Source organism: Amblyomma maculatum, chromosome 4 (genome assembly GCF_055883805.1).
Source record: "Amblyomma maculatum isolate TAMU_Amacu chromosome 4, ASM5588380v1, whole genome shotgun sequence".
Lineage (NCBI taxonomy): Eukaryota > Metazoa > Arthropoda > Arachnida > Ixodida > Ixodidae > Amblyomma > Amblyomma maculatum.
Window position 1 is genome coordinate 32483974 of NC_139347.1, and position 19965 is coordinate 32503938.

General features: G+C 44.1%; 1 protein-coding gene across 1 annotated transcript; it reads right to left on the bottom strand.

Annotated features, from left to right (window-relative positions):
- Positions 1 to 2111: 2111 nt before the first annotated feature.
- Positions 2112 to 19434, bottom strand: LOC146190631 (alpha-tocopherol transfer protein-like). Its single transcript, XM_084600220.1, has 6 exons — positions 19313 to 19434; positions 15733 to 15885; positions 13173 to 13424; positions 8549 to 8742; positions 6123 to 6233; positions 2112 to 3086 (listed from the first exon to the last, which is right to left on the bottom strand). The coding sequence occupies exons 2-6, from the start codon at positions 15872 to 15874 to the stop codon at positions 2913 to 2915; spliced, it is 873 nt and encodes a 290-aa protein (XP_084456346.1). The 5' UTR covers positions 15875 to 15885; positions 19313 to 19434; the 3' UTR covers positions 2112 to 2912.
- Between the last annotated feature and the right edge of the window lie 531 nt (positions 19435 to 19965).

Genomic DNA, 19965 nt, shown 5'->3' on the forward strand with positions numbered 1-19965 from the left:
AGGCCCGTGCATTTTCTTTTCCTTCTTCCTACAGCCACAACAACAACTGGATATCTTTAACGTGCGCTGACATCGCACAGCACACGGACGCCACTTCGTTTCGCCTCCATCGAAACGCAGCCGCCGTGGTTGGGTTCGAACCCGGGAACTTCGACACAGTAGTCGGGTGTCTTACCACTGCACCACCCCGGCGAGGTGGTCGAAATTACTCCTAGTCGTCCTAGTTTGTGATGCGGTGGGCTTCCACCAGGTCGCTGAAGGTGTTGTGAACTCCCATGCTTAAGAGTCGGTAAGCCAGGGGCCGCCTTATACGCCTGTCTGATGAGAGCATCCACCTTGTCTGTCTTTGTTTTTGTTAGATATAAGTACGGCAGCAAGTAGAGAATGCCGCATGTGATGAATGCCCGTACTAAGCATAGGGGGTCATGCCCGCGCATTCCACGATTACGACAAAATTATCCGCTTCTTAAGAGATACCTCACAACAATGCCGAAGACACCTTTAATGAAATACTTAGGAGCCCAATACCCTGAATTAGACGAAAGCATCTCAAAGTGTGAAGTCAGAGCAGCCATGCTCCAACTCCTCACAACGTCTGCTCCAGGAACCGATCAGAGCACGAACAAAACACTCAGAAACTTTGATGAGAACTCCATCCAAGCAATAACGGAACTATTCAACAAACACTGGCAAAAGAAAACGTTTCCCTCAGAATGGACTCACGCTCAGGGTACCTTTATTTCTAAACCCGGCAAGCTGCTTACTCTATCGAACCTTAGACCTTTCTTGCTGACTTAATGTGCGTCTTGGAAAACTTTTTGACTGTCTTGAATCCGCTATATGCACACATGCAAACCCTCGACCTTTTTCCACACACAATTCTGGGTTTCCGTAGCCACCTATACACCCAAGATGTCATGCTACAGATATCCGAAGGCATCCTCCACCCCTGAACCTGCAAACGCACGAGAGCGTTGCTGGTTCTAGACTTTCAAAAGGCATTTGAGAAGGCCTATCAAACAGCTTCATTGGATGCATAATCCAATCTTGATGTGGGAAACCGAACACACGCTCACATTTCAGTATTTCTCCGGGATCGCACAGCAGGAATTAGGTTCGGTTGCCTAAACTTCCCCACATTTAGCCTTTTAATAGGGGCACCCCGCAGAGATCAGCACTTTCCTTTTTTTTTTTTAACATCACACTCATCCCAATGGCTCAAACTGTATCAGATCCCAAACCTCTCCCATTCTTTATATGCAGATGATATATCACCTTGTGGACCACCACTGGGAATATCGGTAGCATGGAAGAAACTCTTCAGGAGGGGGCGGACATGCATGGTGTTCAGATGTGCAGCCTCAATAGGTCTTGTACGTTTACTAAATCCGAGCTCCTGTAAGCCCCGGAGCAACCACTATGTTCATCACCATAGATGGTCAGCCAGTACCATAGGTACAACAACTTCGAATACTAGGTTTGTTTATGCAAGACAATGGCCTCAACATGGATGCGCTATACAGACTCACTACCACAACATATATCAGACCGCCCGCCTTGTCAAACGTATATATAACAAGCACCGTGGAATAAATGTAGAGGCAGCCCTGAGTTGTGCGATGTCACCTTGAAAACGGTGAAGGTCAAACAGATACTGGTCTTTCCTTTCTTATAAGCCAATGTATATTATACAGAAAAAAAATATGAAAACATGATATTGACCTGGTTAGGTGTAGGTGTCCACAATCGCTGACGTCAATATCGAGTGCTTAGCCACGCCACAGACTCGGAGTACGTGAAGTTCAAACCAATACGAACTTCGTTACGGATCACCGGTGTCTTTCTAGCTATAACCAAAGAAAAACTCCTGCTGAATAAATAGCTTTACCATGTGTAACCATACTTTTCGCTTCACACTAGATTTAACCGAAGCAAAACCACAGCCAATTTTTTTCTCGTTGAAGAAGGCTGTAGGCTCGCCAGGCTGCTCACCCTGGCCTCGCAGCAGCGTTCTAGTAGCGCCACGGTCGACGGCGCAGGTATGTCAGCTACGTACCTGATAATGTTTTTGGGCTGTGGACGCCTGTCTGTAAACGCGGTTTGTCCCAGGATTGCAGTTCTAACGTACGGGCGACACTTGCTGTGGCTTGAGTTTGACGCAGGTAGAGAACTACCGAGCGCTGAAACAGTGAAGCGCTTCATTCTTTGTGACAGCCTTCCTTGAGAAGCAAGTCATTTAATTATTTTATGAAACAGAGTATCTTGAGACAGTGGAGCATCGGACCACAAACGTGCCCACGTATCCAGAAGGAACAGGCCGAAATACTGCGAACACTATGTATAGCATGTGGAACGGTAGCGACCGCTTTAGTACTCGGGAAACGACCGCACTCTTTGAGAAACAGACTGGTCTAGTCACACTTCACATGAAATAAGATGGTATTAGTCGCAAGCACTAAATTCAACAATACAGTCACATTTTTGACAACTGTGAAAGCATTTTCATATGAAATGTATGTGTGATCCGTGGAGACTATGATCGCTATGTTCTCCACGTCAGCATACATTTGGCTGAGCTGCATGCAAAACTCCACAAGCGGAAAGCACTGAAACTGTGCTGCGATTTCATGAAGGCGATCAACAATAGTAAACAATCTGGCAACGTTGAGTTCACAGTAGGTATCGATGTATGATGCTGAGATCGGCACAATGGCACCATTCGAATTAGCGATTATGACGTCCACGTGTAATGCATATCGCGACCCGAGGTGGTCTTCACGGGGCTCTGAACTTCAGCTCGCTACAGTTGCACAGAGAGCTTCAGCGGCAGTCTCACTGTTAAACAGCTAAGATTAAAGTATTTACAGCACGTTCAAATAACTCCCGCATCATTCAGACTTCGGGTGGTGTTCTTAGTCGCCTTTAAATGTCCTCAGGAACTCTTGGAACCATTTTTCATCCTTCTTCAGCTGCATCTCCAGCTCGTCGTAGTCGTAGCTCTCGTGGGTACCCCCGTACTCCCTTGTAATGAGGTCATTCGGCACCAGGCCCTGCAGCTTGCTCGTGTCGTAGCCAAAAAGGTGGATCTGAAATTCGCACGCGCGTATACAGTGAGCATTCACCACATGCTTCAGAAAGCCATTTAACATTGGTGATACAGAACCTGTAGCATTTGGCGATCACTTTAAAGTGACTTCTATTGCCCTGTGGTTGCCGGGATGAAGGCATGGTTGCAGTGCCCAGTCGACAAGTTAATGATTGCGCCAGCTGAATTACATTTCTCTACAAGGAGTGACAGTCTCTGAGGAGCAGTGGAACCGAAATAAGGGGAACATATTGTGAACCGGCTTAGGTTTACCTTGTTTTTTTTTTTCTTCTTTTTTTTTTTTTTTTTTTTTGAGACAGCGCTTGTAAGCAGAGGCGGCATCGTATATGTACAGCCTTTGTCAAAAGTGTACAGCCCAGGGGGTCTACTTTTGAGCGATACTATGTGGTTCATAGTGCCTTCCAAGGTTTCCATACTTGCTGAAGGTAAAAAGATTTTACGTTCTATATACCCTCTCCGATGGCTAGGACTTCAACGGTTATTACAGAAGTCATATTATACCGCTTAAAAGCAAACCCTCTGGGCTGTAAACTTTTTATAAAGGTTGTGCATACATAATTTCAAGCGGTTACCGGCCCTATACTCCGTTTCATACATCAAGTGCAACACTGCCAAAGCTACAGCTCTTGTTTGCGCTCTCCGCATCCGCGATGAAATATAGTGCCTGCTCTTGACGAGAGGAAATGATAGTTGCTTTGTCTGCAAGCTTAATGCATCTTACATTTGCCATCAACTTCATGAAAAGCACCATTTTTTAGGGAGAAAGGGTCGGATTCGGGGAATTTGTATGTTTGTTATGTCATTTCCGTTCGTGCTGCGTTTTCGCTGCCCCGTAACCTTGCCAGCTGTGCCACTAGATGGCGCTGGCTGTGCCCTCCACGCTGCGCATCTCTTTTTGAAAAAATGATTCTTCGGTGCGCATTTTTTCTATAAGATCTGCACTGCTAAGATCTCTAGGCATGCGAAGCAAGTTATTGCAAACGTGTATGCTCGGAATAGAGCCCGTTTCCGCAGGAACCACTCGGCCACTGAACGAGCGCGTAGTGATACGCCTCCTGTTTTTTTTTTTTTTTTTTTTTTTTTTCTTGCGGACTACTTGCGTAGCTTTCGCTGCGTTGCACCTGATCTATGAAACGGAGTATAGGCAGGCACAATCTTTTGCCAGTTGCAATGCCTCGCTGCCTACTTGCGTTCCCGGAATGTTGCACATTACTTGAACAAAACGTTGCGGGCTAGTTGGTTGCACATTACTTTAGTTTTCTTCACGCTGATGATATCTAGTCGCAGTGTTCTACTTTGACCAATTCAGTTAGTTATTCAAGCAATACAGACGCTCAACACGCCCCAAAATGCTTGGCAAGCCTAGATAGATTCATGCTCCCAGGAGTTAGGCGAATGCGACAAAACCAGCAACACACATTCCGCCCCCTTTGCTCTTGTACTGTACTTCACACTGCGCTGTCGCCGTGTAGTTAGGGCAGCTTCTTTACTCGCTTACAAAGGAAATCGTGCTATAGTAGCTGTACTGCCGGCAGGAAAAGACGTATGAATTAACTAAACTGCTCTGCCGCTTCATTTTCGTTGGTATTTGCGGTTAGCAGAAGCCCAATATGCCAAAGTGAAACAACTGACATGACTAAAAAAATCCGAGTTCTCTCCTGCTACCTGCATGCTTGAGCCGCCGTAACTTGGCGGCACGAAAAGGTGTCACGACGTCTTTGCATGAATGGGTACAAGCAGCAGATATTCTTTACACGTAACTTTTCAGGGAAGCCTATAGCTAATGTTTTGAAAATAGGCTTCTAAGTTAAAAAAGAAAAAAAAAAAGATGACGTGGCTTCAGCGGCATATTATTACAAGTATTGGCGGACATTACAACACAGCCAAATAGTAAACTATTTAACTAATTGGCGTTAGATGCCTTTCTATTAAATTAGGCGCTCGGTTAAAAGATATACAGCCGGCGCTAACAGAAAATATCAGTGTTTAGAATTACGAATACCTTATTTGCCACCGTCCCTGTGGCTCAAAAAACTTCTGCCGACATTCCCACTTCTCTAGCCGGTGTATTCTGAATTCGCGCCTTTGGGGCGTTATGCAACTGACGGAGGGCGCTGCCATTTTTTACTGGTACCGTGAAGCACGCGCTCTTAATTTACTAGAACACCTTGCGCGTTTAATATCAGTACGCAGCTCTTGCAGATGCCTAGTTGGAAAACACGTGATGTTCTCCTATTCGGAGTGTTAGCAATGTAAGATTGGGTACGGTTCTCAAAAAATCGGTGTGGTTTTTCTCCTATTCTTCGGCCGTGACGCATCATTGAGCTGGAGAAGAGAGAAAAACTGGGTAGTATCTTTCGCTGTTTGAACTGCGGCTATTGCTACATAGGTAACGAATTGAATTCGCCAATGCCGCATTTGCATTGGTTGGTTGCATTTGGTTGGTTGGACAACTTCTATTTCCACCGGAAAAGGTCGTCCTCTTCCCCGCCCCCGGCCGGGCCGGGGAAGAGGCGGGGCGGGAGGGGACAAAATATAACAAGTAGAGAATACTGGGATACCCCACTGCCGCGCGCCCGGACGCAAGCGTGCGCAAGCTCTTACTCAGGTTGTTGTTGTTGTTGTTGTTGTTGTTGTTGTTGTTGTTGTTGTTGTTGTTGTTGTTGTTGTTGTTGTTGTTGTTGTTGTTGTTGTTGTTGTTGTTGTTGTTTTTGTTTTTGTTGTTGTTGTTGTTGTTGTACTTGCTTTGTAGCTGAGTCACCTCCGCTGCCTTCTTACTCAAGTGCCTCGATGCGCGTGCTCTCTTCCTCCATAGAACGGCAACGGGGGGCGCGAGCATCGAGATACCGTATTCTTACCATAAGGACCACACCGCAACAACTGACTGAAGAGAGGCGTACTGACGGCTCCTATTGCGAAGCAGGCGATTCGGTTGGAATTTTTAAATTAGGAGAGGCGCTGCTCTGGGTAAACCCTATAGATACTATGTAAAACGAAAATTTTAAGAGATACTTACCCTCTTTATTAGTTTAGGCTTTAGAAATGCCTTGGCAATTGTGAAGATAACATTAAACAATGCAGGGTGGTTGACAATATAGATGCCTTTGATCCGTAAAGGGCAGCAGTCCTGGAAGAAAAAAGAATAAACCGGAGTAAAGTTCACCTACTGGCCGTAGGAAAGTCTTGCTCATTTGGCAATGACAAATACATCTCGATTATAAGGAACTCGGTTTCCTCACAGCATACAACAACGAGAGCTCACACGTAAGTGTTTAAAGGCGACTGCATTTCTTAGAAAATTTGTGTGATTGGTTCGCACCACATATGAGGTCAAATGTGCATGCTTAAGATTCCTTAGTTTGTACGGGCTTTAGAAAACCGCATCTAAAATCTAACTTACGGTTGTCTGCCCCGCCGTGGTGGCTCACTGGTCAAAACGCTCGGCTTTTGTAGCGAAAGCTACACTAGGCTACTCAGCGGTGCATTTCGGTTAAGCGTCGCTAGTCACTACTGCGCATGGGCTGTAACCATGGCAACTAGTTGCTCGGAGCCACAGAAAAATGGAAGAGAGAAGAGGCAGGAAGAGAAGAAGCCGGTCAAATGGAGCAAGAAGAATCGGAATGCGTCAAGACGAAGAAGAATACGGGAAGGGAGAGAAGAAAAATCCACTTAAATGGAGAAAGAAGATTCGGAAGACAAGAAGAAGACGCGCGCCGAGTTGCCTACTATACCATACGGTTTGCAGCAGTGCATCGGCGTGCCATATATCAAGGCAGAAGAAGAAGAAGGAGAAGAAGAAGACGAGAACGTTCGAGTCGGACTTTATGAACAGTGCGTTTGATAGCCTTCGCTGCGCAAAAAGGATACGGGTTGAACGCCGGCCGCACTGGTCACAATTTGGTGGAGGCAAATCGCAAGACGCCCGTTGGGCTAATTAAATCTGCGTTGTTTTAAACTTGGCGCCGCATTCTTTGCGACATGTCCCCAGCGGGCAATGTGTTTGCGCCATACTTCCGGCGCTGCTCGTGCGCTCGGTTTTGCTGCGTGCGGAAAAAAACGTTCGATTTCCTGACGCTACTGCACGATAGAAAACGAGTTTTTCTTCGTTTCAAAAACTGATATGGCATCGCCTCGTTCACAGCATCGAACTTCCAATTGGAACTAACCACCCAATTATTATAATTTTAAAAATAATAAGTGTGTTTTGTTAATTACGTAAATAATTAGAGAAACTTTGCAGTATATTATGTCCCGGAGAGTGTGCTCCTACAAATACTTTTGTTTTTATTGTGCACCCAATCATTTCAGCTTATTTTTTTGTGTTCGCTGAAACTCGATAAATGCATGTGTGTGTGTGTGTGTGTGTGTGTGTGTGTGTGTGTGTGTGTGTGTGTGTGTGTGTGTGTGTGTGTGTGTGTGTGTGTGTGTGTGTGTGTGTGTGTGTGTGTGTGTGTGTGTGTGTGTGTGTGTGTGTGTGTGTGTGTGTGTGTGTGTGTGTGTGTGTGTGTGTGTGTGTGTGTGTGTGTGTGTGTGTGTGTGTGTGTGTGTGTGTGTGTGTGTGTGTGTGTGTGTGTGTGTGTGTGTGTGTGTGTGTGTGTGTGTGTGTGTGTGTGTGTGTGTGTGTGTGTGTGTGTGTGTGTGTGTGTGTGTGTGTGTGTGTGTGTGTGTGTGTGTGTGTGTGTGTGTGTGTGTGTGTGTGTGTGTGTGTGTGTGATGCAAGTGAGAGAGCATTTTAATAAAATCACACAAAAGCAGCACAGAGCTTTGGACTTGTGAATGTAAATTATGAATAAATGTCGTGTAGAACCCGAAAACAGTTTTAACATAACGAATTCTTTGTCAGAAGTCGCAGAAACAATTAACGCTAACGAAAAACCCTCAAGTAAAGGAAATTTTGGTGTACGAATATACGACATCTGTGTGATTTTGCGAATAGGCTGCTCAGAAAGACGGGTGCAGTTGTTGTCTGAAAGGTAACATTTCTACTTCACTTGGTCTTATATATTTACACATGCATTTTTTTTTTCACATAGCTCACCTGAAATGCGCACACCAAAATAAAGAACGAACATTTTTTGGCTAAAAAGAGACGCAGTCCGCAAGCTTTAAATACTAAAAGACCTGAAAGTTTTGGGGCTTCTTACTAAACATTCGGGTTTCTCATTGAGATGTTATATCATTCTAAGTAATGAGCGTCAAATTTTAATGCGGCTAACAGTAGTGCGATGGAAACATCCACTACCCTTCTATCGTAATTTTTGCTGCTATGACCATTTTCAGGTCACAACACTCCTACGGTTTCGCATCCTGAGGATGAAAACGGAAACATGACAATACCCACATGCAGCTTAGCTGACATTTGGTACCCAAGAGAAAATAAATCATTTTTTTGGCATGACAACGTGCTATCTGCTCTCCATGTATGTCCGACCCTCCACTCACCTGGACTAGCGTGATGAATTTTCTGATAACAGAAGGCGTGAATTGAATCAAATGATGCGGTCCGAGGCCCATGAAGTCCAATACATAGACTACGCCCCTTATCTGAGACTCTTCCTTGCGAAGAAGATGCAGAACTAGCAATATGCCCACTCTGAACATTTCGTTGATAGAGCAGATGTCAGTGTTCCACTTTCCTGGAAATAGAATACATATAATATACAAAATATGCAAAAATTGTTTCACCAAAAATATTTTTTGTTAGGTATGCCTACAGCATAACTAGCTTCAAGACTGAATATTCCAATCGGAAGTATGTAGCACTTTCTTCGCAAGGCGTTTACTGAGCGGTTGATGTAGCATGTGGCCACAACATACCCAGCAGAAAATCCTACAGAACCGTGTCAGAAATGCGGCAAAATATTCCGTATTCTGTCAATAAACGTCAGATTTTTCTGTAGTTCTGTAGTACTTTTCTGTAGTTCTGTAGTTTTTCTGTACTATATTTCTGTTGTCTGTAGTTCTGTAGCACTTTTTGTTGTAGCTACAGACATTTCTGTTGTTGCTACAGAACATTATGTTGTGACAACAGGTTTCCCGTCAAAAACCGTACAGGAATCCTCTCGTAACAGAAAATTTTCTGTGGTTTTTTCTGACTACGTAATGTAAGCGAATAGAAAAAAATACACGTGAAGGAGGCAGATGCGCCCAGAAATCAATATTTAGCTCTCTTGAGTGCTTGAAGTTTTCTGGCGGGTATACTAAACAGAAATTAGAAATGTTTGTTGGCGTCGATCGTTCGCCGGCTACATTTGCTTACATATGCAGTAGCATCCTCTTAAATTTCACTGGGTGGGGCGCGAGAGGAGTGTGGTCGCAGCAACATTCTCGGTAGTGTTATGCCCGCGTCTGTTCAAGCGGAGCGCAAGGCCTCTGCGTCCCCAGTAAACGGAAGTGTACTTCGATATCGCAAGCGCAGCTCCAGTTGCCGGTTTTGTTTTTGCAATCATAAGCGTCGGTGGCTCGGAATTAGGCAACTAATTACCTATACGCAATTAGTAGCCTCAGTAACCACCTTCAACTATATATACAGTTGCCTATGTGACTGGAGGCGCGCACGGCCGTGCTTTGACTGAGAGATAAAAATAAAAAGGCAAATTCATGTCGGTCTAAAAATCGTTGTCTTAAAAACATAACATTAAAACTGCAGCGGACCATTTCCCTACAACTCTTTGCACAGTCGAGGATACGCTCTGTCATAAGGCGGCGTCGAGGACGAAATGCAGTGATCGTCACTATGCATTTTCTCCTTGCAGAGCGCGGAGAGTGTCGTATTTCTTCGTCTTTCTGATGAACGTCTTGAGCTGCATGGAAGCACGAATTTAGGGCTGGACCATATGGGTGAGGCGTTTCAGAGGTCCCGTCCGCTTCCCTTCTACCGCAGTTGTCGATCATTACAGGTTCAACAAAATTCTTCTAAATATTTGTATGCTGTTTACCGTGTTACTTTTCCGCACGCACATAGCGCATGTGAGGCGTACGCGTACAAAGAGAAGCCAGTGGAGGACGTGCTTACTGGGACGCATAGAAATCCAATGCCATATAGCAAGCACCGAGACATTTAGCACTTGGTTGCTACTTATCTTCGTAAGAGATAAATTGGAAACGGGGACGCAGAAGAGTTCGTGCCAAGTCTAGCCGTGCACAGCAGCGTCGTCGTTTTTGCCTGTTCCTATCTCGAGGAAGGCACGCTTTTGTTCTCTCTGCTGCTTTGCGTTCGTTGGTCACGTCGTCAATTAACTTTTGTTGTGCCGAAATTCATCTACGCCCCCCAAGTCTTGCTCGTCCCTGTAGATATCGAGATCTCACTGAGTGACTGTGCTGCCTTTTTTGCCATTATGTTTTTATATATAAAGTGGTTAAAGACTCATGGAATTACGGAATTAGCCAAGGAAATCATCCATCAAGGGTCGCTAGAACATTTACTGCTCGCAAAAGCAGGAATGCGCGAGATCCGGGTTGCCAGACCATGCCAGCGCATTTCCCTATCGAAGAACGATCTTTCACATGAGAAAGACAAAGGTTTTGGAGGCAAAGGAGCTAATTGGTAATGCTACGGATATTGAAACGTTTGAGTAGTGATTAGATATGTTTTAGCTTGCCGAATAGATTGTCAAGCAGTTCCTGAAACTGATCGAGACACTCAACGGAAGGCACATTCGACCGAGCATGATAATTTATTAAAGACAGGCGGTTAGAATATTTCGCGTGGAATCGGGGCAGGGAACAGGTCGAAAGAGAAACGTCATAAAACAACTTCAGTAAAAGTGATTCCATGCTATATACTGGACGAAAAATAAATGCTCATCTCGCTTGCTTTCTCTACGATGTCGTCATCCTCTTCGCTTCATGTAACAAGCCCCATAGATCACGAAATATGCAGCACTTCTCACTTTCTTGTGCTCTATTTCAGAAATAGCGCACCCTAATTTAATCAGCGTCTATTAGGAATGCTGTTTGAAATTTCCGTGAATCTAGTTATTTGAAAAAGCTCCGATTGCCTTTTCTTAGCTGTTTTTAAAATCTTGCTTATCTATTTTTGTCGAAAATGACCAGGCTTTGCAAAACATGACACACCCCTCGGAAGACAAAAACAAAAGCAGAAAGCATTTGTACTACACCTATTCTGTAGTTTCTTGCGGCCTACGTGTCTTTCTTGCTGTTTTTTTAGGGCGATACCGCTGACATCCCCAATCCCGCATTTCAGAAATGCTTGTCCGGCCTTCATCATGAGCATATCTCCGGCAGGCACAGCCGAGCACTGATTAGGCGGCTGGTTTTGTGACGTCACGAGGCTCCTCGTCGTGGCCGAATTGACAGGAGCTTCTCACTTCGGCTGCAGCTCTTGTGCGACAGGATTCAAGCGAACTCACCGAAACCGTGGGATCCCGAGTCAGACTGTTGCTACTGCCAAGTCATTCAGACTGGTTGGTACGGCCTAGTTAAAGCGGGGCTTTATATCTATGTCAGATTTCCTTTCTCGTAACGCGATGAGCTACGACGGTATCCTACCGAATATATTCGCCCCGAAACCGAAGTGAAAAACTGAAATGCCAGCATACTTAATTCGCATTTGGCGTAGCCGCGCTAAGACGGCCTTCATTTTTTTTTTCTCTTATACAAACAATGCCAACTCGCCAGACATGACTGGCTCGCTTGCGCGTAAGGCCTACATATGTTCAACACAAGAAAGCGGAAGTCCCAAACCACTATCAATCGGCCGACACTTCCATGTAGAGAACGACTTCCTTTCCTGGCGACGTGGAACTGAGATGACCTGTCATTACAAGGTGCAGGGTGGATGAACAGGGTAGTTCTACTTTCATCTCTGCTCTTGCAGCCGTATCCATTCTGCTGAATAGAAGCACCGTCACGTACGGAAGCTTTTCGAGGGGGCCGCTTTTTAATCGTACATCAGCTGCTGCTATGGTTTCCTTACAAAACACTATCGCGAATCTCCAAGAGTAAAGCATCGAACAGCATTGATAATGCAAATGTGGCTATACCAATGTGTGGCCAGACTCTAAACCTGCGTTCGGGACAGGGATTAACTCGGTAAAGAAGCGATGTAGCTGGCGATAACTGTGTTAAGCTCTGAACGAGGAGTTTCCTTCTAGGCGAACTACACGTGAGGAGGAGTGGTGGTGATGGTGGTAGTGGTAGTGGGGAAACCTGATTCGAGTAACAAATGCGCTGCTAAAAACATTGCTCCAGTCCTAACATAAAATAAGGGTTCTGCTTTCGATGCTACAGGTCATGAACATAATTCATCATCTGAGCTATACACCACCATCCGTGGACAGCTGAAAATTTTCACGTTGCCAACAGTAAGCTAACGCAACTTTGACTGCCGTAAAGGGGGTAAAAAAAAAGTTTTTTTTTTTTTTCAATAGCCATGGCTATCTATACAACCAAAGTTTGATTTTATCAGTCCTGTTAGGATCAGCACTTAGGTTTGGTAGATTTGGCAAATTATAGCAGATTGATGCGATTAGTACTACCGTTCTGCAATTCTGTCCCGACAGTTATGAAAATTTTCGTGTCAGAATGTAAAGGTTATTCCAGAGTCTTGTCATGTGAAAAGCTAAAATATGAAGGTGGTCACTGCACTGCAGTGTAGTACCAATCTTTTCCCCTCAGAACTCAGACATATTATCAGAAGACGTTGCATTTCAAACCAACAAGGAACTTTAATAACGCGTTAAGAGGCCAGGCCGCGGTGCTCCCGCAAAGAAGAGTCCATCAGGTAGAATACGCGCTTTCTTTTTTTTTTTAATACAGTGCTGTTACCTGCGGTAGTCTTAAGCACTTTCCGTGCTCCCAGTATCCTATTCAACTTTCACTTTCTGCGTGGGCGCTTGCTTAAAATATGTGTCCATTAATGGGCACCCACCGCAGCTTGGCGAGCGTAGTCCCACCTCGAAAACATACAAAAGCTTTTCGTGTAGACCAGCCCCTAAGAAATTCATCAGCATGGACATCATTTATTACGTTACTCTTTACTGAGGATTATAGGGTAAACTTTCGAGCATTTCCACTGTGACATGAGGGAGAGGTTTCATCTTACCTAAGTGCAGCCTTGCTGCAGGTCTCCCTTGAGGGTCTCTACCTTGAGACACCGTCCAAAGTTTGCACTTGCGGCAGGTGATGTCAAAAGGGACGCTGTGGATGCCCAGATCTTTGAACATCTCCGGATTGTCTCTTCGTGCTTTAAAAGCGCCCTTCACCCTATGAAAGGCGCTCAGGGTGTCGTACTTGCGAGCTCGGAGAAAAACGGTTAGGAAGGCTTCGTCCGTGCCGCAGGGCAGAGAAGGATGTGCTGATAAAGGAAAGAATGCGAGAAAAGAAAATGTTATTTTTTTCTGCCAATAGAGACACTGTCTCATCCAGCTTTCAAAGCCAGAACAGCATATGACGTCAGTCCGAAAAGTACTCAGCCACAGCAGATGCTGCCGAAACTATTCATCTGATTGCCCTGGGTTTGCTACCTTATCCTCTATGACTCGGCATGGTCCGGTGGGACTCTAAACCGGGATAGACATAAAAGCTCGAGAGCTTTTTTAAATGGGCAGGAGAAAGGAGCGGGGAATTATTTGATTCGCTAATTTTGGCACATATGACTTAAATTGATACACGGCCGAAATTAATAGAGATGCTGCAATAACGCATGGCGAACATGTCTTTTTTTTGTTCTTTTCAGAAAGCAGAAAATATTGCATGTTCATGTAAACAGCAATGACTGACTTAAAATTTTTTAAATTTTTTTTCAGACTAAATTTTTTGTAGAATTCGATTAATGATAGTGACATAAAAATAACGACAATAATTATGGAATTATTTCTTAGTTCAGACTCTGCGCGCCGTCCGGGTTTATTCGTCAGGGAAAGGCTTCTCATACTCTGAATCATGTTATTGCACTGAGTTTTCTCACTTTATCTTGCTATCACGAAAAACAAAATAAGCTTCATGATAGCTGTCATGACTGCAGGGAGCGCAAGGTTATAAAAGCTCACAGAAGAAATTCTGAGATAAAATTGATGTGCACTCGGCCTGTGCTGGTAAATTTTACAAAATTAAGAAGTGAATTGTATGAGCAATTTCCTGGCAACCTTCGCGAAACGTTTTAGCCACACTATTTTAATAGTGGCATACATGCTAGACGACACAGTCATATGATAGCAAGCGCCAAGCTTAGTTCTCATAGCAACCGTCCAAATTCTGTCATAAAGAAGAATGAAGGGAAACACTACGTTCAGTAAAGCACCACGATTTTTTTTCTTTTTTTTTTCGAAGAGCTCTTTAGCATTTAAACGCGTGATCATATTGGATTGATATTAACTGACATGACCCGTCCCGTGGGCACTACTAGTCAACTTCGGGCTGGCATCGTTGTTTTTTTTTTTGTTGCTTTTTTCCCCAAAGAAAAAAACTTGACAGAGATTAGGTTTGGGTGAACGAAAAAGCAGTCTAAAAGGAGCGAAATTTGGGAGCCATATTTTACCATAATGTGCATTTAAACAAAAAATTTGTTCCCGTTACACGTAGTATTAATTTATGCAAATAGTTATTGGTCTTATCTGATGCAGAATTTTAAGAAAGTTTTTCGCAGCATATAGGCTAATCAATAGGGAATTACTTTAGCGGCAAACTGTAACACGACGTTTTGGCGTACTTCGTCCAATAAGGTATATATGAATAGTTTCTGTTAGCTTTTTTCTTGTTCGCGCATCCTCTGTAAAGTCTGAAGCTCCAAAGGAAAGATTCATTGATAATAGCCGTCATCAAGACATGAAGAAAGCACTGGAGACACCAGTCAGAGCCGCTGACACCGAACGTTTGGGTCTCTTCGAAGACTCCCTTCTCAATTGAATGAAGAAAGGCGGGGATTATGGTGGAATGCGAACAAACTAACTTTCTTTAAAACCTAAGGGTCGTCATTTTTATTTTACAAGCAAGGTGGACACTTGCAGAGCACATTTAAGAAGTGAACCAACGCTTCTCGGTCTGATCTAGTCACATAGCACAAAAGGTCATGTTGAGGTATTCGAAACAGAACCGAATAGCACATACATTTGACGCGGTGGAAGCAAACCAGTATCAACCTCTGTGATAATATTGGAAAAGGTGGGAATAAGGGAGAAAACTAATAATAGCCATAGACAGGCTACACTCAAAGCGTGGCAATAGAATGTGCTAACCCGTAACGGGCCATGGAAAAAAAATGGTGTCCAGGTTCTCTCTAGATTTAATTCATATCATACGGACAGCTCATAAAAATTGTGTTGCTGTCAGTGGCGCCAAAAATGAGTGCGCTGTTTTGTTTTCCTTAGAGTGCATTCACTGCAAGCTTGTGTAATATCTTGATTTTAAAATGCCGCTATACATTTCCCCCAGCGCAGGACCAAACTCCGGACATAAGTTCGGATATTTTAAACGTTCCAAAATCATAAACATGCACTGTGTTCTGGTTGAGCTGTGCATTTACATTACGCACTGAGTGGAATGTCATGATGATATAACACGATGTTTGTGGATGCCTAGCAACATTAAAAACAAAGCCATGATTTTCAATCTGTGTCGCGTTTGTACCAACGCTCAAATTGAAGTATGTGGCTGATAAGACTTACCCGCAATAAGTTTTCGTAAGTTCTTCAAAGCCTCCCGCCTTACGACGTCTGTTTCTCCTAATTCATGCCGTGCAAGGTCTCGGAGGCCGTGCGACAAGTCACCGCCAGCAAGTGTCGCCTGGCCATCCACAGCGGTCATCATAGCGGCGCACTCTGTTGGATGAAGCGTTTGATCGTCACCCTCGCCACTTATTGTTTTTCAAGGCTCCATTAAGACATAGCATAAGCGAAGAGGTGGAGGAAGGGTATGAAGCGATAGTATAGGCTACCAGCCTACATATAAAGCCCCGCTTTAACCAAGCGGTGTGAACGTGCCTGCGTGGTCTAGGGGTAACATGTCTGTAACAGAATGTAAGGGCCTTGGCAGGCTGATCTTGAATCACCCTTCCGTATGTATATAGGAGAAGTCCTAGTTGACAGCTCCTGCCAAACGTAACGTCCGGCAGCCCTACGAATAGTCAGTGCGCGGCCGTGGCAGCTGCCGTGCTCGTGAGTTTCCGCTCACAACACCAAAGCCTCATTTTATGGTGGACGGGGCCTTTAACACCCTCGCGTTAAAAAGCCGCAGTGCTAGCGCACTGGACTGGGCATCGAAGGGTGGTACTTCGAGTCATCGCGGGGACACGTTTCAGTTATTTTTCTTATTTTCTTTCCCGTGAGGGCACATAATGTCCCCGCCACTCATGAAGCAAGAAATGCTTTCGCATTAATAGATAGGTCAAATATGAAGCATGGGGCCCGTTTCTGGGTGACTTCGAATGAGTGAATCAAGAAAGTCTGGTGTAATTGATAAGTCGTGTTCTAGTTCATCGCGTATGTATGTTTTTTTTTTCTTCTAGTTGTCTGTTGTTTTAATTTGTGGGGTTCAGCGCCCCCAAGCAGCCTTAGATATATGAAAGAATATGTAATGAAGGGTTCCGGATAATTGATCACATGGGGTTCTTTAACGTGCATTGGCGTTGCAGAGTACATGAAAACCTTGCGTTTCATCTCCGCTGATCCACAGCCGCCGTGGCCTGCATCGACAGCGGGTCTTCCTATTCAGAAGTCGAGCACCCTTACCACTGATCGACCTTTGGAAATATAAACGCTGTAAACCGAATCTAACAACTAAGCCTCCAATGTGAATAGTTGTCGGAAGGGTGGGGAGGATATTTCAACCGCTCTTGCGATGAAGCCAAGGGATTTTAAGCTCCTATCAATCTTTCAGAGTACCGCTTAATTTAGAAGATATTTTATTTCTTATGGTTGTTTAACTATGCTGCATGTTAAAACGATTACGCTGGAAGAAATGCTACGGAAATGAACTCATACACACTCGCCAATTTTCCCCCTTCATTTCTGATAGTATCGTCTACAAAGTAACAATAGGTACCGTCCATTATTTGCCGATATCTTGATTTTAATAGGCGCCGCCGCTGCCGCAGCTCGTCATAAGTCAGCTCACGAGGACTGCTAAACTCTCGCCAAAGCCATTTTCTTGTCATCCCCAAAATGCACCAAAGGGTAATGCCTTTTGGCCGAAAAGATATCGATTACGACGCAATGTACGCGTTGAATGGGCGCCCTTCCAGCAGCAGTGTCAACAGGTATATTATCTAGAAATAGATTGTCATCAACGCCTTGTTACAATTAGGCGACTTAGCAGTGGTTTTATCGCTGTCAACATGCAGACGTGTGATTCCTCGCCCTCTCACTCGAGCTCACGCGACAAACGAACAATAACATGTTAAGCTATTGGTTAGCAGTGAAACACAAGTGCGTTTTGAATCAAGAGCTTTAGCTCTGCGGTTGAGCAGAGAGCCTACCGTCATCCCGTCGGCGTGCAGCATCATATCGCGAAAGCCCTGGTTGGTCAAGAGGGCGAAGACGTAACAGCTACTTGACTTCGCGCAGAAATTCCAAATAACCCGAACGCTTAAGTGAAACTTCACGTTATGCGCGTGGAACGGTAGCGATTAAAACATTACATGTAATGCGAATTAATATTCCTCATGACGTAAATGGTTTCTTTGTAAAGAGATCAATTTCACTTCAGTAAAAAGGTCCAAAAAATTGTTTCGAGATGGTATTCTAACCCGGAGCTTTTTGGTTCCGATTCAGACAGGCTACCGACTGCGCCTCACAAGGCCCACTTGCGCGGCTTAGGAAGAAGCGAGAGTTCTTTGTTGGTCCTGTATTTTTTGCACGTAAATTAATGTCTTATGTATTTGCTAATCACAATATGTGTAATCAGAGAGGACAACAGGCAACTATCGCATGCATCATATCATTAAGGCAGAGCTTGAAGGTCTCCCAAATGTTTTCCTTTTCCGGCTATCTCGTTTAATTTCCGTTGCCCTTGAAACGATGATAGCAATTCCTCCAGGAAGCACTTGCAGTTGTTTCCACATTAATTACTGACAAATACACTGGTCATGCTGGCAAAATACCGAGATAGACACGAAATGTGGCTTTTGACCACTCACGATTGCCTCAATAAATCACTGAAAATTCCGTCATTCCTTCGTCAACAATAATATTCGGCAAAACGTGCGTACAAAAAAAAAAAAAAAAAGTCCACCCAGTTTGCTAAAATTAAAAATTGAAAACTCCACCCTCAGTTTTTCTTCCTTCATTAAGCTATCAAGATTAGTAAATACAGGAAGTCTATATATACTGAAGCAAATATTTCGTGTGCGAATATGCTCACCCCTTTATGACTCTTGTGTTCTATTAAATCTAACAAGCGCATGTTTCCTTCGTTTCTTCCTTCGCCGCAATAAACTCTAGACTAACTGCTACCGGCCTTACAAGAATGCAACTTCGTTCAATGCGTGCCACCCCAAATAAATTGGCTGCTTTGTCGCAAAACAATGCCCCAGCAGTGGGCATATCGACAAGCCAATAATCAGTGAAACTTCAGCAACACTGTTTATGTGGCGAACTGGCTTCCTGTGTGACCAATCTAACCTATTTGCAAATATCGCAGCGTCGACCATATCTGATGTAGTAAATGGTGTTTTGGGATGTACAGCGCTGTGTTTCTACATAAAGGTTGGTCGGTTGTGTAATTTTCAAGTTTTTTTCCTCTTCTGGGTGCGTCTATTTAAGCAGGACTAATTGCTCTTTATTTTTCAGATATATATTTAGAACTACTGGAGGTATACGCCTTGTTTCGTTCTCAAAATTGAGTGATTCCACTGATATATTATCATAATATGAGCAACTTCGGCATACATTCAGCACATTGAGGGGAGAAAAAGTAATATATAAAGAAAGAAAGCTGGCGCATCACCTTGGAATATTACAGAGAGCGCGTGAGAAATTATCCAACCCTGCATCATGGTCTCCTTCAAGCCTGAGTTACACTGAGACCCTAAATGCCATAAACCATAAAAAAAAAAAAATGCAATGCATTTTCCTACAACAAGCACCTTTAACACCACACCCCCTTACAGAACAAGGAATAAATTCCATAATTTCAAGCAGACCTTCCGCGTCACAGTACCTCTTTCAAGTATTATAACTAAGAAACATAAATGATTTCTGTGCCAATCATTACCAGCCCATTCAGCAATGGAAGTGAATATGAACATACCTTCAATATCAGTGCCCGACTCGGTGCTTGGCGTTTTCACTCCAAAATTCTATCCTCAGGTCACATGAATAGTATTCCGTTTTTTGTAACAGAAGTTACTCGTGCGCGCCGCTTAAACACCCTTCCTAATGCACTGCCACTCTCTGTTTCCTCCCTCTTAAGCAGGTCGGTGTTGAATGCCTTGACCGGGCTGGTTTGCGAAACGGGCTCTAAACGCTATCTGCATGCGGCCATATCGGCGCAAAAAAAAGAAACATCTCTTCCCCTCCGGCCTTGAAATCAGTCTCCCTCCGTCTCTCAGCAGCAGGCTCTGAGGCCTCATAACAACGCATCAGCGTTCCCTCTCGGATAAGAAACAACAACACAGCTATTTTACGTACAACGGTTAAACAAAGGAGATCATTTTTCCTTTTGGTAACATAAAAGAGAGCTGTTGGAAGCCGTGAGATCACCAGGGTAGATAGGCAAACGCAGCAGGATTTTTAAAGACGTAGAAAAATAGATATGCACACATCTACGCGAGCCAGGATACATTTTTTTTTTTTTTTAATTCTATATTTGACGTGTAGGTGTTATAGGTGTAGGTGTTTATAGAAGGCTACGTCTGGGAAGGGTGCAACAGAACGAGAACGGAAAGAAAGGGTGGAGGGGTA

Bases quoted from the DNA above. Each gene is read 5' to 3' on its own strand.
- LOC146190631 (XM_084600220.1), bottom strand. From the start codon at position 15,874: ATGATGACCGCTGTGGATGGCCAGGCGACACTTGCTGGCGGTGACTTG. The intron at 8,743-13,172 runs GTAAGATGAAAC...TTCTATTTCCAG, and splicing joins TGCAGCAAGGCTGCACTTAG to GAAAGTGGAACACTGACATC. The intron at 3,087-6,122 runs GTAAGTATCTCT...TGCGAATTTCAG, and splicing joins AGCCTAAACTAATAAAGAGG to ATCCACCTTTTTGGCTACGA.